The sequence below is a fragment of the Prunus persica genome, chromosome G1, assembly GCF_000346465.2.
Source record: "Prunus persica cultivar Lovell chromosome G1, Prunus_persica_NCBIv2, whole genome shotgun sequence".
NCBI classification, from domain to species: domain Eukaryota; kingdom Viridiplantae; phylum Streptophyta; class Magnoliopsida; order Rosales; family Rosaceae; genus Prunus; species Prunus persica.
In genome coordinates, this window is record NC_034009.1 from 32,898,718 (window position 1) to 32,922,872 (window position 24,155).

Below are 24,155 nucleotides of genomic sequence, written 5' to 3' on the forward strand. Positions count from 1 at the left end.
GAAAATTCAAAAAGATCTCTTTGGGCAGGGGTCTGTGGGGTTGGGGATTGGTTTGGGAGTGGAGGGTGGTGGTCATGGGAGGAGAAGAAAAACCAAGAGGAGGGGGGGTTTTGTGGGGGTGGGGGATTGGTTTGGTAGTAAAGGATGTTGGTCATGGGGGAATGAGAGGGGGAAGGGATTGACATTAAGTTTACTCTTTTTCTTCAATTTTTTAAACTTATTTAACTGAAAATTAGATGAAATGTTGAGAATTTAGATGGTAGGGGGGAAATTAGCGAAAAAAAGAAGTTAATATCCTTAATTTTTTTTTATAAAAAAGATAGAATGTCAATCGAAAATTAAATACAAATTTATGGGGCAAATCATTAGTATATCCAACTATCTGAAAGCAACCAGTTACACGTAGCGCCCAACCAACGGTTGTAGACGACTTTGGCCAGCGGAGGGAGCATATACTTGGTCCCATTCGCAAGCAAATCCTTTACCCAGAAACAGAAACAATCGAATTGAACGACAAAATGTTGGGTATAACTCAAGTCCCACGGATCTTTCTTTCACGCATTGCCATTTTCTATTTGTTACTTTATATTTATTTAGATTTAGGCTTTTATTGTCATTAGATCACATCAGTAATGTAGTTGCTAAATATGATACAATTAACACCACTTGCTGAATAAAAACATGAAATAACAGTGTTGATTGAAAATTAAGATACAGAGACATGATAATATCACATGCTATTGCTACTGTATTGAGAGAGAATGAGATTTGTGTCTAGCTCTGACTCACAGGGAGAGTGAGTGAGTGACAGTCTGACAGATAGGCCGAGAGAGAGAGAGAGAGAATAGGTGAAGAAGATGTTGGGTTCTTTGGTTCTTCATCATCCCAATCCTGCTGCTGCTGCTGCTCTTGGATCCTTAACCAGCAACAACTACCTGAGACTGAGGGTAAGCAACTCAACCGAAATGTTTCCTTTCTTGGTTTAATTATTAATTAATTAATTTCTACCCCTAAACCCTAAACCCTAGTCAGTTGGATTAATCAGAAAATACGTTTCTAGCCTTCCTGGATGGTAATCTGCACTATTCATCATCTTCAACCACAACCACAACCACCATTTTTTTTTTTTATAAAGAATAATTTTTTCTTCCAGCCGCATAAATTGTGATCTTAATTAGTTTCTGTTGTGTCTTGAACCTTGAAACCTCTTCTTCTTATCATCTCTCTTTTTTATTACTATTATTACAGGCCTTGAAGATTAATCGACACTCTGGCAAAAAGCAAGCACCACCAGTAACCTTTGGATCTCAAAACTCATCGCTTGGGTACCGCAGACTTGTTTCCCCGTCAACAAGTTCAATATGTGCCGCGGTGGTATCTAATACCTATGCTATGCTTGACATTTTTATCATCAACTGCTAGACGACAGCCAATCTTTACTTCCCAGTATCGACTTTTAGTAATAAAAAATAACCCATGATCTGTGCTTTCCTTGTTAGGGGGAGGATAGTTTCAAAAGTTCAGCTGTTTTCACAGACGACAGCTCCGCAGTGACAATGACTGATGAAGAGATGGAAAGTATTGGAATCTTGAGCATCGATCAAGCCTTGGAACCATACAAGGAGCACTTCAAGTATAGAATAAAGAAATATGTGGATCAGAAAGGGCTTATTGAGACATATGAAGGAGGTCTAGAGGAATTTGCTCAAGGTGAGGTGACTTTTATTGTTACCTTTCTTTTTGGTATCTTAGAACAGATTACTGAAAACGTGTTTGCTTCATCTCTAGGTTATGTGAAATTTGGATTTAACAGAGAAGAAGATGGAATTGTGTACCGTGAATGGGCTCCTGCTGCTCAGTGAGTTCATTAGCTTCTGAACTACAATTTCATAACCTCTTGAGGCATAATATTTGTCTTAATCGCTTAAATAGAAGCTATATTTCTTGTACCTTAGGGAGGCACAGCTTATTGGGGACTTTAATGGATGGGATGGCTCCAAACACAAGATGGAGAAAAACCAATATGGGGTTTGGAGTATCAAGATACCAAATTCTGGTGGAAATTCAGCCATTCCTCACAATTCAAGGGTTAAATTCCGGTTCAAGCATGGAAATGAAGTTTGGGTTGATCGTATCCCTGCTTGGATTAAATATGCCACCGTGGACCCAGCCAGGTTCGCAGCACCATATGATGGTGTGTACTGGGATCCACCACCATCAGAAAGGTGCCATTTATTCATACTTTCCTCTTCTAAGCTGCATTAGTGAAAAAAATGGTTAATTGATATGCAGAGTTTCCGGGGAACATAAATTCTTGCATCTAAGTCCAAAAGCTAGAAACATGCTTCATAACATATTATAAAAGTCAGATTGCAAATTACACTTAAATAATCTTTTGGAACTTCTACCTTGGCTTGGCCCATTTCATCCAAACAAGAGAGTCTTTTGACCATGCAGGTTTCAGTTTAAGCATCCTCATCCTCCAAAACCCAAAGCTCCGCGAATATATGAGGCTCATGTTGGAATGAGTAGCTCAGAACCCCAGATCAGTTCATACAGAGAATTTGCTGATGATGTTTTGCCTCGTATCCGAGCAAATAACTATAACACAGTCCAGTTGATGGCTGTGATGGAGCATTCCTATTATGCATCATTCGGCTATCATGTGACAAACTTCTTTGCCGTAAGCAGTAGATCTGGAACACCTGAGGACCTTAAATATCTAATTGATAAAGCCCATTGTCTAGGCCTGCGGGTATTGATGGATGTTGTTCACAGCCATGCAAGTAACAACGTTACTGATGGCCTCAATGGCTTTGAAGTTGGTCAAAGCTCACAAGAGTCCTACTTCCACACAGGGGATAGAGGCTACCATAAGTTATGGGATAGCCGACTTTTCAACTATTCTAATTGGGAAGTTCTCCGCTTCCTTTTATCCAACTTGAGGTGGTGGCTGGAGGAGTTTAAATTTGATGGGTTTCGATTTGATGGAGTAACTTCAATGTTATATCATCACCATGGGATAAACATGGCATTTACAGGGGATTATCATGAGTATTTTAGTGAGGCAACAGATGTTGATGCTGTGGTTTATTTGATGCTTGCCAACTATCTGATCCATAAGATTTTGCCAGATGCAACTGTAATTGCTGAAGATGTTTCTGGTATGCCTGGACTTGGTCGGCCTGTCTCTGAAGGTGGTATTGGTTTTGATTACCGGCTGGCAATGGCCATCCCTGACAAATGGATTGATTACCTGAAAAACAAGAATGATGAAGAGTGGTCAATGAACGAAATTTCATGCAGCTTGACAAATAGGAGATACACTGAGAAGTGTATCTCCTATGCGGAGAGTCATGACCAGGTATGAGGTTTTGCTTTTTGTGTCTATGTGTCGTTCTATCATGGATGAAGAAAGAGACAAAAACAAGACGAGAGTTCAAGTTTTATTGTAGTGAATAGGCTTTCCCAAACTGCACTTATAATATCATTCCACTTGTTTCATTTTCTCATTTATTGTTGCCAAAATTGCTCCCCCTCCCCCCTTTTCTATCTCTTACTTACTTTTGGTCGTAACCACTTGCAGGCAATTGTGGGTGACAAGACAATTGCGTTCTTTTTGATGGATAGAGAAATGTATTCTGGCATGTCTTGCTTAACTGATGCTTCTCCTACTATTGAGCGAGGGATAGCGCTTCACAAGGTTTTTTCTGTTACTTCTGTACAAGAAGCAATCTGACGCATATTGTTTTTTGGTTCATAGCTGTCTATCTGAACAGTCTCTCTCTTATACTCTTATATTGTTTTTTGTTGTTTTTTTAATGTATGACTATCAGACTGCACCAATCATGTTCACCGCCTATATAACTGACAAAATTGCAATTTATTACTCTTCTTAACAATGATTGTGGGGCTGACTTGGATTTTTGGATATGGAGAACTGAACTACTGTCAGATTTGTTTGAAGATTCATCTTTTAAATGCTTTTTACCATAAATCTTCACTTCATTCGTCTTCTTTATAAAAAAAAAAAAAAAAAAATCAATTTGTTGTCATTGTTGTCTCCATTTTTGCAGATGATACATTTTCTAACTATGGCATTAGGAGGTGAGGGCTACCTTAATTTTATGGGAAATGAGGTAAGCACATTGGCCAAGTTTGCAGCTATTGTTTTTTTATTGGAGAGGAAATTTTGAACATATGAAATAGTACTGTTGCAACCCAGTAGAAAGTTTGGTTCTTTATCACTCTTAAATTGTATGTAACACATGGAACTGAGAATAACGGGCAAAGGAGATCTGGCTGTGTTCTTTATATTACCACCTTTTGTCAAGTGTGGGGAGGGAGAGACACTAAGGGTTACTAAATAACTTGATGTGAGTTCCCTAGAGAAGGGCTTACTGGCTCTTCCTATCAATCATGTAAAACCCACTTTTTCTAAAGAGTCAAATGTACATCCCTATAATTCCTTCTGCTAGCTTTGTAGTTTCAAGATTTCTTTTGATAGTTTTCTTACTGAATGATTTGTGTAGTTTGGCCATCCTGAATGGGTCGACTTTCCAAGAGAAGGCAATGGGTGGAGTTATGAAAAGTGCAGACGCCAATGGAACCTGGTGGATACAGATCACTTGAGATATAAGGTTAGAAGACAAATGTTTAGTTTTTGGCATTTGCTATGTTTTGCATACTTTATTATTCTTTTTGTCAATGGGCTCCTATTGCACTGTAATCATTGAAGGATGAAATGATAACTGGCCACATAACATTCACATAAAACTTTAATTACTAGCAATATTTGCATATAAACTAACACAAATTAGATAGACATCTAGGCCGACAAAGTATTATTTATTATCGTTGCCTATATTTAAATGAAGCTCTTGTCAACAAGCTTCCTCTTTTTTGTTTTTTTTTTCTTCTGAGGTCACACTTATTGCAATTGAGGACCATACATGCCTTTGACCATCTGATCTATATTTCAGATTTGATGTCCTAGATTCTTCTGTTATAACGGTTTGATCAGGGGCCATATCTAACCTAAGAATCTGCGCATGTTTATGATTGATAACTTAAGGGATGGAATCGTGGTGGGACATTATTGATGGACTCTGCCACTTCCACCTCTGTATCATGCAAAAGGGCACCCATGTGTACCATGTATTTTTGTAGGATCTTAATATATGATTTCATGTTGCATAGTTGATTTTTCTGCTTTTACTTGCAATATATTTACCATTTCTTACATCCTTATGCTTGGAACTTGTCCAGTTTATGAATGCATTTGACAGAGCTATGAATTTGCTTGATGAAAAATTTTCATTCCTGTCATCGACACAGCAGATAGTGAGTAGCACAAATGAAGAAGACAAGGTCAGATAATCTCTTTTTTAACCCAATTAGAGATAAGCCAGTTAAGTGATAATGTAAACAAAGATAGATGTTTGAAACATTGAGTAATTGTTGGATGTTACAGGTTATTGTCTTTGAGCGTGGAGATTTAGTTTTTGTGTTCAATTTTCATCCAGAAAACACATATGATGGGTATGTTTGTTCTTACCTTTGCAGAAGTATCTGCATGCTTGTTTGCTTCTGCACAAATAACGTTGTTTATTTGAGTGACTTGTGTTGTGTGATGAAACATACAGGTATAAAGTTGGGTGTGACTTACCTGGGAAGTACAGAGTTGCACTAGATAGTGATGCTTATGAGTTTGGTGGACATGGAAGAGTAAGTGATTCCTTTCTTTACCTATTCCTGGTGGGGGTGAAGGAGAGTACTGTTAAGGATAATGCCTACCAAAAAGAAACGAAAAAACAAAAAGGGAATGCATCATGTCTCTTTTTGATCAGATGCAAGCCTATTGATTATGTTGATTTCACTCTACCTGGCAGGTAGGCCATGATGTTGACCACTTCACATTCCCAGAAGGAATACCAGGGGTTCCTGAAACTAATTTTAACAACCGTCCCAACTCCTTCAAAGTACTCTCACCGGCTCACACATGCGTGGTATGATAATCTTTATAAAAAAAAATTTTAAAAAAGTTATTTATGGTTTTATTGAACATTATTATGATGTATTTCTTATTTCAGTGCAAATTTGCAAATACATATCTAAATGTCACGTCCTGCCTAAAACTTCACTAATGAAATATCAGTGATTGATTTGATTTTTAATTGTTTCTTTGCAAATTTTTTAGGTTTATTATCGAGTGGATGAAAGTCTGGAGGCAGATGTGGATGAGACATCAATAGCAGAAGTTGTGGTTGGGAAGGAGAATTTTGAAGAGTTGGGTTCCGTGATAGATGATGGCAATGTTGGTCCAAGAGCAGAAAAGAGTGGCGAAGGGTCATCAGATGACTGAACTGAAAGTTTTACTCTCTGTAAATTGTGGATGTGAATAAAAATAATGGGGTTTGCTATCAGTGTTAAAAACAATGTAACTGGGGACTGAACTGAAAGTTTTACTCTCTGTAAATTGTGGATGTGAATAAAAATAATGGGGTTTGCTTTCAGTGTTAAAAATAATGTAACTGGGGTCATCAGATGACTCCCAGATGACTGAGCTGAAAGTTTTACCCTCTGTAAATTGTGGATGTGAATAAAAATAAGGGGGTTTTCTATCAGTGTTAAAAACAATCTAACATATTATAATAACAATTGGCTTTATCACACAAGTGCTGCAGAATGAGCAATTTAACATATGTAAATTGGATACACACCTTGATCTTCTCTTTTTGCCTCCGCAGAGAGCAAAAGGACATTTATTCAAATGAGCAAGGCTCAACAACATGAAATTCCTTTTCACCCATTCAGCTAGCTAACCTTGCTTGGAGCTTAAAGCGATCCAGTACTTGTTCGGTTTTACCTAGCTTTGTACCGAAGTTGAGAAAGAAGTCTTTGTATTGGAAGCCTTTATAAAGTTGGGGATTGCTTGCATTAATAAGAGCTGCAGCAGGTTCTATAAGGCAGTCATTGGAAGGCATCACGAAAAACCCAGCTGAAATCCGAGCTTCACTTGAATTCGTCACTGCCCGATGTTCAGCACTTTTCAACTTGCCATTGCTGATAATCTACATCCCCATTCCAACCATAATTTGTCATGGTAAAGAAAAGAAGGAAATGAGGAACAATGCAATAATCTTCACAATAAAGAAGGGTGCACTAGTCTAGTACTAGTAGTAGTGTAGTGTACCTGTAACTGATAACCTACATTAACCACAAGTGCATGTGGAAGAGGCTCCACACCAATCCATTCCCCATCCTTGAAAACTTGAAGACCATTTACATCTCCTTGAAGTAAAATGGTTATGAGGTTTGGGTCACAGTGTTTAGGTAATCCTAGTGTCAAACTTGGTTCTGGGCAAGGTGGGTAATAATTAACTGAGAGTAACATTTGTTGGCTTAGTTCATCCCTGAAATACCCAGCTCCAACCCCAAGTCCTTCACCGATTAGCTCCAAAATGTTTGAAGCCAGTTCCCTCACTTGTGTGGAACATGCCCCAACAAGCTCTCTGTAAATTTCATTGTCATCATCACTAAGTATATATATATATATATATATATATATATAATATGTGAGATATATCTAAAGGTTGGTCTTGGACAATCATCATCATATGTCACTCACCCATATCTAATTGGTTTTTGAGGCCAAACATGCTTGCATTCCTCAAGAGGATGGCAAGGGTGTTTTAGGCAGTCACGCCAGATATGAACATCTTCCCCATCATAATTTCCAGTGCTGCTGCTGGTGAAGAGCCTGCAGCTTTTGTTGGGGTCCTCAGAGTAGAGGCTTGCTTTGTCCTCTGCAGGCAACTCTTCAAAAAACTCCTTGAACACACGCATTGTCTCACTCAACAAATGTTCTGATATGCCATGATTAATTACCTGCTCTATAAAATAACATTAACATAATTTTGTACTTAATTATGACAGTTTAACTTTAAGCAGAGTTTTAAGTTATCAACCCTAAACCTAAGAAGAAGAATTTAAAGCCTAATTAAATAAATAACCTGAAAAAATCCAAATTCTTGGCTAGCCTTGAGTATTTGCTCTAGTATATAGGTTCTTCGGTCATCAGATTCAGAAGCTTCTTCTGCTCCACCACCCAAATCAATCACTGGAATGTTGTTGCACAAAGGAACGGCAAGCTTCCCTGGTCTTGCATCAGGTGGGAATATGTAAGTCTCAGGGAAGGGTCTTTCCTTGTAGCTGCTTGAAATAAGCTTCTCCATTGTTTTCAAGCAGGTACAAGGAAAGTCGTCCCGTTGCATAAAGATAAAGTCGTCTTAATTTCGCTCGGTTCGGTTGCATAAAGATAAAGTCGTCTTAATTTCACAAACATAAATAATATAAAACAAAGGGAACTGGCCCACTTTTTCTTTTCTGCCAATCAGATGACAATACTGAAGTAGTCGAGTTCTCTTTTGTAAATTAACTTCTGTTATTCTGCAGTTAGCAAGAAGCAAGCATCAGGCCCCAGCTTATCCAAAATGGCGGCTATTCAACTCTGAAGCTGAGCTCCTAATTAATTTTGATTGCAAAATGAAATCTGCTCACTTCTCACACCTCTCAGCCCCAATACGTGCCCAAAATCCTAAACACACTTCTTCTTCTTCTTCTTCTTCTTCTTCTTCAGTTAATCTTCTCCAGCCCTGCAAATTCAGCTCTGTTTCTCTGACTTCGCCTTCAAAATCGTCCCGTTTATTCACGGTTTTTGCTTCCAATTCCGCTAAAACGTCCCCTTCCCTGTCCGACCCTGCCGTGACGGAGCTCACCAAGGATGCTTTTCTTCAAATCGATAACGACGTGTCGCAAGGTCCGTTGAATGTGGAAGTCAGAAACCCTAGCGTTCCGAGTCCGTCGGTGGCCAAATTGAGCTTGAGCGACCAAGCTTTCTTTCTCCTGACCTTCATCGCCTGCACGGTATTGGCCTCAATTCTGTTCTTCCATATTTAGATCACTTAAATTTTTATTTTTGATGTGGAAATTGGGATTAATCTGTAAAATAAATGATAAATTTGAAGACTTTTTATTTATTTATTTTGATGCAAGAGTCACGGATCAAGAAGTTAATTTTGTTCATCATTGCTGATACGAGCATGGATTAATTTCATTGTGTGCAGACTTCTGTGGCATTTACGAGCCTTGTAATTGCAGCTGTACCAACGCTTTGTGTAAGTTGTCGTCTGCTCATTCTGCATTTCAGTTTAAAGGAAAAAGCAAGTGCTTAGAAAATCAGTTAATTTGTTTTAGGGAGTTTTGACTTTACAATGGGATAATATTTTTCACTTAAACCCTAAACCCTGAATCATATTCTATTCACTTCTATTTCTATCTTTCTACTATTTGTTCTTGGGTCTTGGTTCGTTTGTAATTGATCGTTCCATCCATTCTTTGATAGCTGTAAGTCACTTTTAAAATCTTTTCTTTGGTTTGAATCTCATGTTTGGAATTTGGTCCAAATTCTGGTTCCATTGTGGCTCGTCTCTTGTATATTCTGTAGGCAATGGGGAGAGCTGCACTATCTCTTTCAAAGCTGGCAGATACAGCTCGTGAAGAACTCCCTAGTACTATGGTTGCCATTAGGCTTTCAGGCATGGAAATAAGTGATCTTACACTGGAACTGAGTGATCTAAGGTGATAATTACATCTTTCTTTCTGATTCGTTGTTATGATCCATTGATTAATCGATTGAGTGCTATTGAAGCAATTATAAAGAGAAGCTATAAAGTAATGCTGAAAGGTTCAATAGTGAAGATTTCATGAGGCAATTGGCTATCAGTCATATCTGTCAAGCCTTTCTTATTAATTTTCTCCTTTATGTGTGTTTCATTCATGTCGTGTGAGTTTTATATCTCAATTGCTAAATTGGGTTATGTATTTCATGCTTTTATTCCATTCTTCGCTCAGCCAAGAGATAGCTGATGGGGTCAGCAAATCCACTCAAGCTGTTCAAGCTGCTGAAGCTGGGATTCGGCAGATTGGTTCACTTGCTCGACAGCAGACTATGTGTATGTTTTAAGCTCCATCTTGTATAGAATTTGATCTGCTGCTGTTTTGCGTAATACAGGCTTTCCATTGATCTTCACCCACTTCTAAACAAGTACTATTAATCTATTGTGATACAGCTATGATTCAAGAGAGGGCGAGCCTGCCCATCATCTCTTTGCAACCTGCTGTTGTTGGAGCAGCAAAGAAGACTTCTCGTGCTGTTGGCCAAGCCACCAGGACGCTCATGAATATAATCTCTCGAAGGGACTTAGAGAATAAGGATGACATTGGAATTGATAGGGTGGAAATTTGAGTTTGCCGCACTTAAAATCAGTAACACTATTCTCACCAACTTTGTGCACATACTTGTATGGACTCCATTATTTCCACCACTAAGTCAAATATTTTATGGGTAATATGGAGAAGAACTTTTGCACAAACGTTTGTGAAAATAGTTTATGCTGAAAAGTTTGCGCGCTTGATACAGCTTGTAGAGCAGTTATTGTAAGTGCAAATGCCCCGAAGTTAGGGATAAGTCGTCAAGATACCGTTGACTTCATAGTAGCTCATAAGCTCCCGTTGCAGTGGTGGTCCAGTTCCTCGAATTCAAGCTGTCAAAGGAGTAAGAAGTTCCTAAGCTCCTATTGTGATGCTGGTCCAAATGTGAGATTCCTATATTACCGTTCCAAACTAAGGTTGGCCGGTACAACAACATTGATGATGTAATGGACTCTTTGTGGTACAGAGGTGCTGTAGAACCGAAAGAAAAGGAAATTGCTGAGAGAAAATGAAAAAGAGGATAAGTTTGTTGTTCATTCAGCTGTTGTTTATTTATGCTTGCCAACTATCTGATCTGATCCATCAGCTGTAATTACTGAAGATGGTTCTGGTATGCCTACACGTATGCTCTCTTTCTGAAGTATGAACTTGGTATGGTATTGGTTTGGTCATTACCATCATTAGTTTTTTTTTCTTCGTAATTGCTCTTTTTTATTGCTTTCACAGTAGAAGAGACCTCCTCCTCCTCCTAATTCAATGGTGGACCGTCCCCTGCTCCTTTATTGTGTGGTTGAAAAGGAGCTAAGCGACTTGAGAAACAAAGAATTTATCGCAAAGATAAGGGTTATTTCAAGCAATAACTTCTTCCTGTTCCGAATAATAACCTAAATTAAATAGCAGGAAGAAAGGAAAGAGGGTGATATGATAATATTAATAGAATAGGCATGCAGGCACATCAATTTTATATAAGTTGAGTTTCAGAAACAGAGAAAACAAAACAGAGGCGAGGCAACCCAAATTTGCCTGCCTGAATGAGTAAGATACGGTTCATCAAATCAAGTCAATCAACTAAAACATCCCAAACTAATGAAATCTTGCCTAATAATACCCAACCCTTGGAGATGGAGTTGGAGTTGGAGTTGGAGCTCCGGTTTTCCGTCCCCCACGGTTTGCAGATTTATGATTTTGATGAGAGGAGTACAAAGTAGGCTGAGGCAGAGGAGGCTTCATATTCTCTTTGTTCATCAAGCTTCTCAGCATATACCTGGGAGTCGGAGCCGGAGCCGGAGTTGGAGACGGAGCCTGTTGAGTCTCCACCACCGAGTAAGCAGCAGAGACTGATTTCCTCAAGCTTTGAAGCTTCCTGCTGCTAGTAGTAGTACGAGTGCTGGTAAAACTGTTTCTTTTGGCAGATTCTACTGTAACACCCAACTTATATTTAGAGGCGGACGCAGACGCGGCAGTTTTTGAATAATTTGTCTCACAACCGCCCTCCTTTACCTTGATCTTATTCTTCCTATTCAACCGCTCATTCCTTCTAGCAGAATACTCCTCGTAAAACCTACCCCTTTCAAACAAAGGACTCGAATTCAACGAACTCAGCCTATGGCTGCTGCTGCTATCAGTATCTCCACCACCACCACAATAATCTTCCTTGCCCAATTCCTCTCCAGTTACCATCTTTTCTAAAGCCCTCAGTTCCCACGAAATGGAGCGGTATTCAGGTCGAAGCTCCGCTTCTTCCATCTCCCATGTGCCTGAGCGCCTTGCTTTCTCCGATTTTCTTAAAGATCCGCCTGAGCCAATTCCAAAATTATTGATATAATCATATCACTTCAATGCCAAAATTAAAAACCGAATTCGAAAACGAAAAACCAGACCTGTTAAAATTTTATCGGTTTGCTCGAACCCGATCTCAGACCGCCCTGCTGGGGTTGGCATACAGTTTGCGTTTGATCCGAGGACCCGACGGGGTCGAAGCCTGATGGGTGATTTAGCAAGCGGAGGCTTGCGATCCGGTTTCATCTTTGACATTGATGATTGATGGTATTCAAACTTCAGAGCAGATTACAAAATACCCACAGAGAGAGAGAGAGCGCAGAGAAGAGGAAGGTGCTTAACTTTATCGTTGTATTGGTATCTGTGTTGCTTGGTTTTATTGTGTGAGAGAACTAGTGGCTTTGAAATATTGAAAGGTCTAGCGCCTCCAACGGTCATATTTTTTATCGGACGGTCTAGCGTGCATTCTTTGAAATTTAAACGGCAGAGTAGATTTTTCATTAAATACCTGGATTTTCCTTTTATTGTTTGAGGATTTGTCAACTACTAAAGCGCTCATCTATACTGAGAAATTATAGAGTGTTACTGTCCCAAAATGAGAAAATTATTTAGCGAAACTCTAAAATGCGAAAATTCATTGGAATCCCAAAATATGAAAAATCCATTAGTGAAATCTCAAAATGTGAAAATGCATTCGCTGAACACCAAAAACTCCATAACTTGAAGTTTTGTGAAACCCCAAAAGTGAAAATTTTATAACGGGGTCCAAAATGTGAAATTTCATTCTAGCAACCCATATAGGCAAAAATTTCTTCATGATAAAATTCATTCACACAGCCCCGAAAATGTGAAAATTGATTAGCGAAATGCTAGAAGGGTAAAACCGTTCACAGAGCTCCTAAAATCTGCTTATGAAGTTTCTCATTTTTTTGTTTGGTGAATTGCAAATAGGAACCCTGAATTATGAAAATTCATTTAAGAAATGTCAAATGCGACAATTCATTTGCACAACCCCAATGGGGAAACCCGGGGTCTTAAAAGAGAATGCTTAGGGCATGTTTGGGAGGCCTCACTAGACTGGACTGGATTAAATAACACTTGAAACCCATGTTTGGTAAGAGAAGGGACTAACTTGAATGAGATTATATAGTCTAACAGTAAAAAAATTGCCTCACTCGCAGCTAGCTTGAAACATGGCTCGCAAAATAGCGAGCTCTCTAAACAGAACACGCGAGTCCAACTCGATACCAGTTTCTTCTTCTTTGTCACCTAGACACGAGTCCTGGCAATGGACATCGAGTCCTTCACTTCTGAGTTCATCGAAAAGGCTTGAAACCCAGTAATCGCCTTGAGATCTTGTTGCTACTGATGGTTGCCGAAATAGGCCGAGCTTTGGTTGTACATGTGGGTCAGGGACGACGAGTCTTGGGTCTCTGTTTGGCTATCAAAATAGCGCACGGTGTCGACCCTGAGCTTGGAAGGCGACGACCATGGGCCCCAACTTTGGGTGGCCTCTAATAGAAGCCATGATTCATTGAATTGATGCAAGGGTCGAAGCAGCCATGGTAGACACAAAGAGTGGAGAAGATAATGGTGAGGCGTGAGATTGAGTTGAATCGTTCATCGTATGAACAAATTGAGTAAATGAAAAGTGATTAGGAAAAAAATAGAGAAAAAATTGATGAAATTTGTGAGAGAATCACAACCGAAGAGTGTTTGGCAGGGAAGAAAATGTAAGAAAAAGCTAAAAAGAGGGCAGGATCAAAAGTCGTGAGGTGTTCAACAAGAAGTTTGATCGGAGAAGTTTGCACGTTTTTTTTTAAAAAAAATACAGAAAAACATCCAAAGTTAGATTTGAGAAGTTTGCATATCTTGTGTTGAGACTTCGGGTTCGTCTAACCTTTGAGAAATAGAAGAAGAAATTAAAAGAAATTAAAAACAAAAACTCTGATTATTCGCGCATGTAGTTGAGATCAAGCAAAAATACCATAATTTATTAAATAATAAATTATATATTTTTCATTATTTATGATAATTTTATCCTTTAAAAAAATATCAAGTTTTATTTGTTTTTAATTTTTTTTTAGAACATAAATTAGCAAAAATACACTTGAAAAATATGTAAATAATTATTTTTTAGTCCGACAGAGCATCAAACATAGGTCTTCACTATTTTTACAATTCAGCTTCGTAGTTCGACGTAACACCAAATGTAGGTCAATACTTAATCCAGCTTAGGCCAATCCGAGCTAATGAGAGACAATTCCAGGATTTAGTCTAGTTCATGACAGTTCGCCGTACCAAACGACCCCTTAGTAGATTAGCTGAAGCCAAGCCTCGTGCTGAATGCACTTTAGAGTTTCGTGATGATTTACAAAACTCCAAATTACAAAATTCATTTACGAGGTAAGTTGTATAACCCTAAGATAACATGCCTTTTTTTTCCAGCAATCTATGTAACTTTTTGTTTATTGATTCCTATTACTTTATATGTCTACTTGCTATAGTGCCTCCTGACTCATATTGCCCTTTGGAAGTTAAAGTGATTCACTTTGCATCCTTGACCAGAATTTGGTGTTCTATGTTGCCCCTTGCTATAACTCCATTTAAATCTCTGTCAATTTTGATCCATGGACAAATTATATGTAAGCCATGGGAAAATTCACCCACTTCCCTGTTGTATGTAGGCATAGGAGCAAAGTACTGATTCGATTGATCCATGGAGTACGTCAACAAAATGTTTGATTGTTAGGACTTAGGACAAACACAGTGGCTCTGCTGGCGGAGCTTCTTATTAATCGCTTAATTAGCAAAGGGTGCCTAAGAGCTTAGCTTAGGAGAGGACGATACCCTACCTACACTACATGATATCAAGTTAAAAGGGGGTCTGTCTGTCTAAATCATGAATCATGATTAATTCAAGGGCTATATAGAAAACGAATAACTAGAGTGAGTGTGTACGCACGTACCCAGTTTGGTATCAAGTCGATCGGCAATGATTTTCATATCATATGTCATATGTAATGGACTAGCAATAGCTTTTTTAACTGCAAAGAGGTTGCTATCATGCTTTTCGTCAACTCTTATCTAACATGTGTAGTCATGGTGATCATCGATCGAGAATCAAATGCGCGCACGCTTCACTCTGATAAACATCACAAATATATATAAAGAGAGAAAATTAAAGAGGGTAGCTTAGCTATGGAAAGGGACTGATACGCATTTCACATAATATTCCACAAATAATATGACAAACAAAGCTGGCGCCGCACCTAATGCATAAAGATGCCTTTCTGCCGCTTATAAACCAGCTAGCCAGCTAGTTGAAATGACAAATTCTTTTGCCAAACACATTGAAAATGGAAGTAGAAATTATTTCCAAAGAGAAAATTAAACCATCTTGCCCAACACCCTCTCACCTGAGAATTTTTAAGCTTTCACTTCTGGACCAGCTCATACCAGCTCCCTATGCTCCCGTAATCCTGTTTTATCATCCTCCTATAAATGGAAATGACGATGATAATATTAATAGCAGGTTACATTTGCTAAAGACCTCTTTGGCAGAAACCTTCACTGGGTTTTACCCACTTGCTGGGGAGATCAAAGATGACCTGTCCATTGACTGCAACGACCAAGGAGCTCATTATGTGGAAGCCCGAGTTAACTACTCTAGTCTTGATGAATTTCTCAGCCGACCTGACCTTTTGCTACTACTACATCGCTTCCTCCCTTGTGATGTAACAACTGCAGGTGCAAGTGTAACGAACATTCAAGTCAATGTGTTCAAATGTGGTGGCATCGCCATCGGCCTATGCATCTCACACAAGATCCTTGATGGTGCTGCTTTGTGCACCTTTCTCAAATCCTGGACTGCCATTGCTCGTGTGCGCAGCAGCACCAGCAGCCCTGGCCCCGGCTCTTTGTTAAGAACATCCTCCTCCTCCTCATCATCATCATCAGATTCAATATTAATATCATCAGATTCAGATTCAGATTCAGATGATCATCAAACAGAAGACGCAACAACATATGCAAGCGTAGCTTCTTCAATAATAGGAGGGCCCAATTTATTTGCTGCAACTCGTCTGTTCCCCACCAACGATGATTTATGGCTTAGAGATTCATCAATTCCGATGTGGGGTTCCTTGTTCATAAAGGACGGCAAGTCCTCATGCGTCACAAAAAGATTTGTATTTGATGCCTCAGCTATAGCCAACCTCAAGGACATGGCCAAAAGTTCATCATCATGTGTGCAAGTACTGAAACGTGGACCCACGCGTGTTGAAGTGGTTTCAGCTTTCATATGGCAATGCGCCATGGCTGCCTCTAAACAAAAATATGGTTTCCAAAGGCCTTCAGTGCTGACTCACACGGTGAACTTGCGCCCAAGGATATTCTTAGATGATGCTTATGAGGCTGCAGCAGCATCAGATACTGCCGCTGCTGCGGATTTAAATTTGGAGAATTCTATTGGAAACCTCCTTTGGATAGCGGCTGCCCGATGTCCGACGGTAATGCTAGATGAGGAGGAGGAGGTGGTTGTGGTGGCTAATAATAATAATAATAATAGCTCCGCCTCCGGATCAAGAATATTGCATGGGTTGGTGAGTGAGTTGAGAAATGCATTGTCAAAAGTTGATGGTGGTTTTGTTAAGAAAATGCGATCAGGCGAGGAGGGGAAGTCTCTCATGTTGAAATGTCTGAAAGAAATAATTAAAACAAAAGAAGAAGAAAAAAAAGATTATTATGGGTTCAGCAGTTGGTGTAAGTTTGGGTTGTACGAAGCTGGTGATTTTGGGTGGGGAAAGCCAATCTGGGTCAGCAGCATTGCTTCCACAGGTAATTCCGTCTTCATGAATCTCATCATTTTGGTGGACACCAAGTCGGGTGATGGAATAGAAGCATGGGTCACGTTGGACCAACATCACATGGCTCTTCTCCAATCCAATCCCCTACTCCAAAAATTCGTTTCATTCGACCCCACTCCTTTACTACTCCTTTGATATCATATTATTGTACTATATATCATTAATCTTTATTTTATGCAAACAAACAAGACAGGTTAACTTGTTAATCTCATTTCACATTTTTGTGGTACAAAAATATCACCTTCCTACTAACATTACTCTTTCACAAATAATAAGCTTAACTCAACCTGGAAACATAATAGCTCACACTTGTAAATTATAAGTCTAACTGAGAGACTACTAACACATTTAATGAATGCAATTCAACGGTCGAGATTAGAAGTATGTGTTGAGGCCCAAAAAATCAAAGGTTGGGCCCAAATATATTTTCAGCCCAGTACAACACCAAGCGGAAAATCCTTATTTAAACAACATGCCACGCTACAAGCTTAAGTGGGCCCAAGCCACGAGAATGCCTGGAGCTTGTAGAGCGGGTTGTGGTATGAATGATTACGAGTATTCACGAGGCCCATTGATGGTCCAAGGAGTGGAAGTTTTAGGCTACTTGGGAGCACCAAAACTCAAGCTCATTCCTTGATCCCAAACATATGGGTAAGCATGAGAGAAAACCTAGTAGCCCATCACCTTAAGAAAACCTAATAGCCCATAAAAATCCCTCATCAGCCAAAGCTTCCAGCAGTCTGACAAAAATGGGAACTCATAAGCCACTGGAAACAAAACAGCCCAGCCCAGCACCTTATAGAATATCCAACATCGTGCATCTCTTTAAAACCAAATCGCAGCCAAACTACCAAAACCAAGCAAACCCATGTGCTGATCACCTTTTTGACCAAGCACCCTTACCTATTCTTTCCTCTTCAAGCTTTGGTGAGAAAACAAGAAACAAAAGTGGGTGGCTCCTCACCCACATGGAGAAGTCCAGTTGCTTAAGGACCTTGGAACTCCAAAAAGCTTCATGCCTACATGCTCAGGCTATAGAAGTTTCACCAAATAAGGTGGAATGGAAGAACGTGAAGGAAAAGGGGAGAGGGTGGCTTGACAAAATTAAGGTTTTCAGCACCTATAAAAGGAAGCACTTTCTACCCAGCAAAAATAACTCACCTTGGTTGCTGCAAGCCTCCCAGCAACCATGAGAATTCATTGAAGGCAAGCATCCCCTCTGGAACCCTTCAATTTCATGCTTTGTTCTTCCATCTTCCTCATTTCTCTCTTTCAAAACTCACATCCAGAGGGAGCAAGCATCATCTCTCATCTCTGGAACCCTTCGATTTCAAGCCTTGTTCTTCCATTGCTTCCTATTTTCTCTTCTGTCAAATCACCTAGGAGCTTGACAAAGCTTTCGTCAATCTGCTAGAAATATGCTAAAGCCACCCATGCTTCCATCTTCTTCATCTCTTTCCATAAACACACATTCAGAGAGCAATTATTATATCTCATCCCTGAAACCCCTGCAATTTCGAGTCATATTCCTCCATCTCCTCCCATCTTCTCTTCTGGAAATCTCAACTCTTTCTCTCTCTCATGCTAAACTCATGAATGCTCAGCTCCCATGCCTCAAGCTTCTCATGCCAAGCCAAGAATTTATCTGTAAGCGACTGTTGGTTTCATTGGTAAAGAAGACCAAACTGTTTCTTAAGGCTCAGCTCTCCTTTCGAAACACTCTTAGGGCCTGATTCTTGAACTCAGACATAGGGGCAGCTTCACCTGTTTTTCTTTTTCGACAGCCCAAGCCCATTCGTCAGGCTGCTGGAATAAAAAGACCCCTATTGTATGTAATTAATCCTTAACACAAAATATTTATTGGAGAAAAAAAAATTTATTTCACTTTTATTTTTTTGTTTATAATAGTTATGATAAATAAAGAAATAAATAAAAATAAAACACACATAATAATATTCATTAATTGATATGACATGACCATATCAGCTTCTACTTAAAATAATTTGCTATTGCAAAGGACCCACTAGTGTAGTGGTTTGGAGTATTTACTCTCTCAGGTAAGGTCCTGGGTTCGAGTCCTAGCATCCGTATTGTGTGTGTGAGTTTAATATACTATCGTCCCTTTCAATAGGAAATGTTCTCAAAAATAAAAATAAAAATAAATAAATAATTTACTATTGTGCTCAATTTTATGTGTCTAAATAGCATTACTTATATACATATATATATATATGTATGCGTGTGTGAGATATTGTCTTCAAGGAATGTATGCAACATTTAACGAAAAAGGCAGACAATAATTTTAATTTAAAAAAAAAAAAAAAAACTGTTGATTTTTCGGGTCAATTCAAATCTAACTGATCTCCTTGTTGTGGGACGATCCACAGTGGATCGAAACCAGCCAAGGCCGGTCTTCTTGCTCTTGAGGACCAATTAAAAAATGTAATGAGTGTCTGACTGACTGAATTCAGAAAAAGAAGTCGATCGATGTATACCTTGCGTAAATAATAATTTAAAGGAAAAAAGAAAAAGAAATAATAAGCGAAGCTATCAAGACCGTTGAACGTGGAAGTTGGAACAAGAGGACAAACTGACAGAAGAAGAGTTAACCCTCTTCCCTTCTCTTCTTTTGCCACACAGCTTGAAAATGGAATAATGAAAACTCAACGACAAGAAAAAAAAACTAAACTAGAAGAGATCAACTTTCTCCTTCATTTCTTCTTCTTCTTCTTGGTTTTGGTCTGACTGGCTCTGGCATGGCTCATCTCCTTCTCCTCTCCTCTCCCTTATCCATCAGTTTGTGTTTCTTTGCTTGGTTGCAAGGTTTCGTGGTCGTTCATGGCAATACTAATCTCACCCGCTCTTCTTTCACGCCCATTAATCGTAATCTCTACCATTCCAGGTGACGTCTACTCTCTTTATCAACAATTTTTCTTTCCCTTATTCTATTTTTTACTGTGTTCCGATCTTTTTGCACTTCCCATATGTCTTTTTTGCCTGAATTAATCTGGCTCCTCTGAGTTGCGCTGAATTGGAAGTAACAGATTCATTGATTTTTCTTTGAATCTTAAAATGGGTTTTCTGTTTATTTCTTTCATTTCTTGTTTTCTTCGTGGAAGGAATTAGGGCTGATACTGACTGACTCTGTGGTTGGCTGCTCAGAAATTGTAGGGAACTGAATGCCTGAATCTTGTTCTGGCTATTCACTAACATTTCATATCTTTGGTTTACTTGATGTCAACTTGTTATGAATTTATCAGTTTATTTAACCTTGAAAACATCATAATCAAACTTTCCTTTTATTGGTCTGCAGTGGGGATTTGATGGAAGAAATAAAAGCTTTGGTCTTTCGTCACCCAGACCGGCTCACTGTAGGTTGCCTTTGCCGGTTTACTGTTTTCCTGATATTCATTTAGTTTCCTAAAACTTTGATGTTAATGACAGTTCGATACAATTAAATCTCGAAACAAGGGCTACTCTGCTGAGATCGCAGTAGTTACCTATTGCCGGAGAAGGCAAGAGACTGATGACAGGCCAAAGTTTCGGATCCTTCTTGTAAGTTTTTAATGTATTTTTATGCGTTGGATTCCTATTAATTAGATTTTGCATTCAGGGTTGGCTGTTTATAGGCGTTAATGTTCTTTGATTTTTCAAGTTAAACCAAGGCAGGGATTTCCATGTACTTCAACACTATATCAAACTGTAGTAATGAATTACAGAATATTTATAATCTGTTTTTTAGTGTATAGATAATCTCAGATTGGTAATGGCTGGTGTTTTTGACAGATGATTCCTTGTCTTCCAGAGTTTTGGACAGCATGGAAGGGAGCTCATTACATCTGAGCTTGCTTTGCGAATCCTTTCAATCTTGAGTAAAGAACAGTTTCTACCCAACCTGGACCCAGCCTCCTTAGACCATACCCTTGACAAACTCTTAATAAAGGTAACTTTATGATAATGTGCTGCAAGACTCTTTCCCTAATAATTATTAATGTAGATGCAATTTGCTTTTACCAGATGATGTCAACTGTTTATGTAAACGCTTCTGCTTTTGCTTCATCCATCTAAGCAGCATCCTACAACATGAGCTAGAAATATTAGGGCCACTAGAATTTGAAATAATGGATAGGCACCTCCTTCTCATATCTTCATCTTCTTCCACTTCAAGTATCTGGCTTTCACTTCAATCTATCTGGCATTTCTTCAGAAATTATGAGCAATATTTTTATGCCCTCTGCTGTTTACCTCTAGTGTGAGTATATGAACTCAAACTTACAAGTTGGCAACTCCTTATATGGAGATGATTTGTTTCCATGTTTCTCGTGGATCCTTCTGCATGCATTGCTCTTGAGAATATTATATTATTTGTTAGGGGGTTTACAACTGGTACACTTGATCTATAGTACTCATCGTTAGAACCTGATGCCCCAGGGCTTGAAATACTTTCCTCTTCAATTCTGATGAGCTATTTCATTGGAGATATTTGAAGAACTTTGGTATTTTTTGAGTTCTGATATCTAATTTTATGTCAGATGGTTCCTATGGAAAACATAAATGGCCGCAGAATTGTTGAAGCAGGAGATCTCTGTGAGAGGAGAAATGGTAAAGCAGTTGATTTTGTGGATTTTGAAATATACATATTTATACACACACTCCATTATAAATAGAATCCTCTTTGTCAATCAACATATATGCAATATCAAATGTTCCCCTATTATTTAAACGGAACTAATAATAGATTTTAAAAGCTAGGATAGCATGGCAATTGTATAAATTACCCCATTTTCCAGTAGTCCATACTTTTACTCCTGTTCCTAGACCAACTTTCTGCACTCACGTGTGAATATTCTTCTAGCATGTATTATGTATGTGTGTGTGTGTGTGTGCCCCATATGTGTGTGTGTATATTGTGTTTAAGTTTGCATCTTGTGACAGGGAGAGGAGTTGATCTCAACCGTAATTGGAGCGTAGATTGGGGCAAAAAGGAGAAGGTTAATCACGCATGATAGTCTTATTTTCTTATTCATGCTATACGTCATTTATCATGTTGCTTGTTTATTTCATCTTTTAATTGTCTTCTTTAGGTGGACCTTGTTTACCATTATATAGCAGTGCACGTAATATATAACACATCATTAGATGAAGCTGTAGTCTCATTCATTGTTCCTGCTTTCCCTCTTTAAATTAAATATTCAACTGTCATTTCGTTTCTTGTGCTATTTTGTGCTTAAGACTCTTCTTTCTTTCATTTTTATGTTGTTTTTCTATCACAGGATTATGATCCATATGAGGAAAATCCTGGAACTGCTCCTTTCAGCGAACCTGAAACTCAGATAATGCGGAAAGTTGCCATGTCATTTGATCCACACATATGGGTTAATATACACTCTGGAATGGAGGTATGTCAGACAAACTTTCAGTTATTATTCTCTACTGTTGACTCTGAAGTCATATTCACAATTTCTGGAAATTTCCGATTAAAGCACTTCTGTTTTACAAAAGTGGCAATGTCACCTACGATTTTGTCACTTACAGTGTATACAGTTTTATATTCTTTTACCAATCACCATTAAAGGGTAGTGACCCTTAATTTTTGTTTAATTTTCAATTTAGGGTTTGTGTACTCTGCATATGGCACATTTCTTATATAGCTTCTGGTTTTTTAGGCTCTATTTATGCCATATGACCATAAGAACACAACCCCTGATGGAGTTTCCTCGCACCAGATGAAGTCATTGCTTGAGGAACTCAACCATCTGCATTGCCAAAGGCGTTGCATGATTGGGTCTGGTGGAGGTTCTGTTGGGTTAGTATTACTAACAGTCACTATTATTGTTCAGCTGTTCGTTGTTATTATTACCAATGATATCTTCTGTTTTTCGCTTGCCCAATATGATTGATTACATGGTGGGGATGCTAGCCTCAATAACCAATTGAATTGTGCTGGAGGATGATGAGGTCTAGAGGGTTTTACAGAGGAAATTTGGCACTCGTGAGGGCATAGGGGTAGTTGGACTGCAAGGCTAAAGCCCAGCTGGGTCTAAAATTTTAAGTAGTTTAGTTGGCTCATTAATCTTTACACCTCAACTCATGAGCCAGAGTTTAAAGGATTTAAAGCTCACTATTTTAAAATGCTTATTGTAAGTTTTTCCATTAAGTTTTAATACGTCTTAATTGTAGGTATCTGGCACACGGGACAGCAACTGATTATATGTTTGATATTGTAAGGGTGCCAATGGCTTTCACCTTTGAGGTTTGTCAAATTATCCCTCTTTTTCCTTCAAATTTATGATCTCGAAGAAAACTTGACTAAGACAAATCTGCATCCTTTTTCATTTTGACTAAGATATATGGAGATGGAGCAGCATCATCAAGAGATTGCTTCAAAATGTTCAATCCCACCGACTTTGGTACCTTCAATGTATGTTAGTTTTTTGGTTCATCTTTTAAGTTTCAGCATATACAGAACCAACAGTTAATGAAATGGAGTCTAAATGAACCAACAGTTAATGTTTAACAGTGTAAAATTTTCGCTTTCAGAGAGTTCTCAATGAATGGTCTGCAGCTTTTTTCACAATTTTTAAATTGGGGCCAAACCAGCTTGGTGAAAATTATTCCAAGACTTCTGTGCCCACCTTAGACAAGTGGGTATCCATAGATGAGTATCTTGACGGGTACTTAGTTGAGAGGAGTAGCAGATATGGAAAGAAGATGGAGGTGCTTGAATTAGGAATGCAGGAGATAAGAACATATTTCAGGCTCTTCTTGTTATCTTCCGTCCTGTTATTGTTCATGTTCTGTTCCAGAATTTCAAAAGGCAAGTGTGCTAGACCAATTGTTTCTGCTATTGCACTCTGATATTGAGAAACAACCCAGCGTCAGCAGCTACCTCCCGCACCGGACCGATCGGATGTGGTTCCCCACGTTCCACCACTTCTCCATTTGTTTCCAATAGTGATTGTGAAACACCATGAGCAGCAAGAAATTGAGGTCCATAATTTGAAGTGAATCTTGATTTACCTGTTCCTAGTCGTCATGGGAAGAACGGGAAAAATAAGATATGCAAAATTTTTGAGATAGGATGTCTCTTCAAATTTTTATATGTACAAGTACACACAATACGAACAATTTTTTTAACTCATAGTGTAATTGTTTACTCTGTAAAACTCATCATATTCTTTTCAAGTGAAGCATCAATGTATTTGCTAACCGAGTCTTCGGATGTCTTAATTT

At 38.7% G+C, this 24,155-nt stretch overlaps 6 protein-coding genes across 10 annotated transcripts; 4 read left to right on the forward strand and 2 right to left on the reverse strand.

Moving 5' to 3' along the window:
- On the forward strand, nt 519–6,626 carry LOC18790312 (1,4-alpha-glucan-branching enzyme 1, chloroplastic/amyloplastic). 3 transcript variants are annotated; one of them, XR_002269965.1, is made up of 15 exons: nt 519–947; nt 1,249–1,374; nt 1,500–1,710; nt 1,789–1,858; nt 1,956–2,225; nt 2,458–3,364; nt 3,587–3,703; nt 4,077–4,139; nt 4,533–4,640; nt 5,269–5,370; nt 5,474–5,541; nt 5,646–5,727; nt 5,892–6,008; nt 6,200–6,414; nt 6,505–6,626. XR_002269965.1 is itself a non-coding variant. In XM_007225158.2 (14 exons), exons 1-14 carry the CDS (start codon nt 858–860, stop codon nt 6,362–6,364), a joined length of 2,496 nt encoding a protein of 831 aa, XP_007225220.2. In that variant the 5' UTR covers nt 519–857; the 3' UTR covers nt 6,365–6,626. The 3 variants fall into 3 exon arrangements, 2 of the variants coding, with proteins under 2 accessions (XP_007225220.2, XP_020411641.1); XM_007225158.2 differs by having other exon boundaries at nt 6,200–6,626; XM_020556052.1 differs by lacking the exon at nt 6,505–6,626 and having other exon boundaries at nt 827–947; nt 1,249–1,371; nt 6,200–6,422.
- LOC18791621 (2'-deoxymugineic-acid 2'-dioxygenase) lies at nt 5,669–8,347 on the reverse strand. 2 transcript variants are annotated; one of them, XR_002269966.1, is made up of 5 exons: nt 8,016–8,347; nt 7,631–7,890; nt 7,196–7,514; nt 6,723–7,073; nt 5,669–5,754 (listed from the first exon to the last, which is right to left on the reverse strand). XR_002269966.1 is itself a non-coding variant. In XM_007222153.2 (4 exons), the coding sequence occupies exons 1-4, from the start codon at nt 8,274–8,276 to the stop codon at nt 6,813–6,815; spliced, it is 1,101 nt and encodes a 366-aa protein (XP_007222215.2). In that variant the 5' UTR covers nt 8,277–8,347; the 3' UTR covers nt 6,628–6,812. The 2 variants fall into 2 exon arrangements, 1 of the variants encoding a protein (XP_007222215.2); XM_007222153.2 differs by lacking the exon at nt 5,669–5,754 and having other exon boundaries at nt 6,628–7,073.
- Nucleotides 8,529–10,964, forward strand: LOC18788725. Its single transcript, XM_007222141.2, has 5 exons — nt 8,529–8,928; nt 9,129–9,179; nt 9,509–9,642; nt 9,916–10,016; nt 10,134–10,964. The coding sequence occupies exons 1-5, from the start codon at nt 8,548–8,550 to the stop codon at nt 10,307–10,309; spliced, it is 843 nt and encodes a 280-aa protein (XP_007222203.1). The 5' UTR covers nt 8,529–8,547; the 3' UTR covers nt 10,310–10,964.
- Nucleotides 11,180–12,444, reverse strand: LOC18788713. The gene is made up of 2 exons (XM_020562119.1): nt 12,156–12,444; nt 11,180–12,071 (listed from the first exon to the last, which is right to left on the reverse strand). Exons 1-2 carry the CDS (start codon nt 12,307–12,309, stop codon nt 11,374–11,376), a joined length of 852 nt encoding a protein of 283 aa, XP_020417708.1. The 5' UTR covers nt 12,310–12,444; the 3' UTR covers nt 11,180–11,373.
- LOC109946647 (salutaridinol 7-O-acetyltransferase-like) lies at nt 15,414–17,157 on the forward strand. Its single transcript, XM_020555094.1, has one exon. The coding sequence runs from the start codon at nt 15,414–15,416 to the stop codon at nt 17,055–17,057; it is 1,644 nt and encodes a 547-aa protein (XP_020410683.1). The 3' UTR covers nt 17,058–17,157.
- Nucleotides 19,300–24,133, forward strand: LOC18789868 (carboxypeptidase A6). 2 transcript variants are annotated; one of them, XM_007222229.2, is made up of 11 exons: nt 19,300–19,824; nt 20,236–20,293; nt 20,367–20,477; nt 20,728–20,865; nt 21,455–21,524; nt 21,858–21,913; nt 22,196–22,321; nt 22,589–22,728; nt 23,103–23,175; nt 23,269–23,343; nt 23,463–24,133. In XM_007222229.2, exons 1-11 carry the CDS (start codon nt 19,679–19,681, stop codon nt 23,778–23,780), a joined length of 1,311 nt encoding a protein of 436 aa, XP_007222291.1. In that variant the 5' UTR covers nt 19,300–19,678; the 3' UTR covers nt 23,781–24,133. The 2 variants fall into 2 exon arrangements, with proteins under 2 accessions (XP_007222291.1, XP_020415717.1); XM_020560128.1 differs by lacking the exon at nt 19,300–19,824 and adding an exon at nt 19,878–20,089 and having other exon boundaries at nt 23,463–23,981.

Coding starts and splice junctions, on each gene's coding strand:
- LOC18790312 (XM_007225158.2), top strand. CDS start 858: ATGTTGGGTTCTTTGGTTCTTCATCATCCCAATCCTGCTGCTGCTGCT. Junction 4,140..4,532: donor TTAATTTTATGGGAAATGAG/GTAAGCACATTG, acceptor TGATTTGTGTAG/TTTGGCCATCCTGAATGGGT. Junction 5,542..5,645: donor CCAGAAAACACATATGATGG/GTATGTTTGTTC, acceptor TGAAACATACAG/GTATAAAGTTGGGTGTGACT.
- LOC18791621 (XM_007222153.2), bottom strand. CDS start 8,276: ATGCAACGGGACGACTTTCCTTGTACCTGCTTGAAAACAATGGAGAAG. Junction 7,891..8,015: donor AAGAATTTGGATTTTTTCAG/GTTATTTATTTA, acceptor TTTATAGAGCAG/GTAATTAATCATGGCATATC. Junction 7,515..7,630: donor CAAAAACCAATTAGATATGG/GTGAGTGACATA, acceptor TGAAATTTACAG/AGAGCTTGTTGGGGCATGTT.
- LOC18788725 (XM_007222141.2), top strand. CDS start 8,548: ATGAAATCTGCTCACTTCTCACACCTCTCAGCCCCAATACGTGCCCAA. Junction 9,643..9,915: donor CTGGAACTGAGTGATCTAAG/GTGATAATTACA, acceptor TTCTTCGCTCAG/CCAAGAGATAGCTGATGGGG. Junction 10,017..10,133: donor TGCTCGACAGCAGACTATGT/GTATGTTTTAAG, acceptor ATTGTGATACAG/CTATGATTCAAGAGAGGGCG.
- LOC18788713 (XM_020562119.1), bottom strand. CDS start 12,309: ATGTCAAAGATGAAACCGGATCGCAAGCCTCCGCTTGCTAAATCACCC. Junction 12,072..12,155: donor AACCGATAAAATTTTAACAG/GTCTGGTTTTTC, acceptor GAATTGGCTCAG/GCGGATCTTTAAGAAAATCG.
- LOC109946647 (XM_020555094.1), top strand. CDS start 15,414: ATGGAAGTAGAAATTATTTCCAAAGAGAAAATTAAACCATCTTGCCCA.
- LOC18789868 (XM_007222229.2), top strand. CDS start 19,679: ATGGCTCATCTCCTTCTCCTCTCCTCTCCCTTATCCATCAGTTTGTGT. Junction 22,322..22,588: donor ATATACACTCTGGAATGGAG/GTATGTCAGACA, acceptor CTGGTTTTTTAG/GCTCTATTTATGCCATATGA. Junction 23,176..23,268: donor CAATGGCTTTCACCTTTGAG/GTTTGTCAAATT, acceptor ATTTTGACTAAG/ATATATGGAGATGGAGCAGC.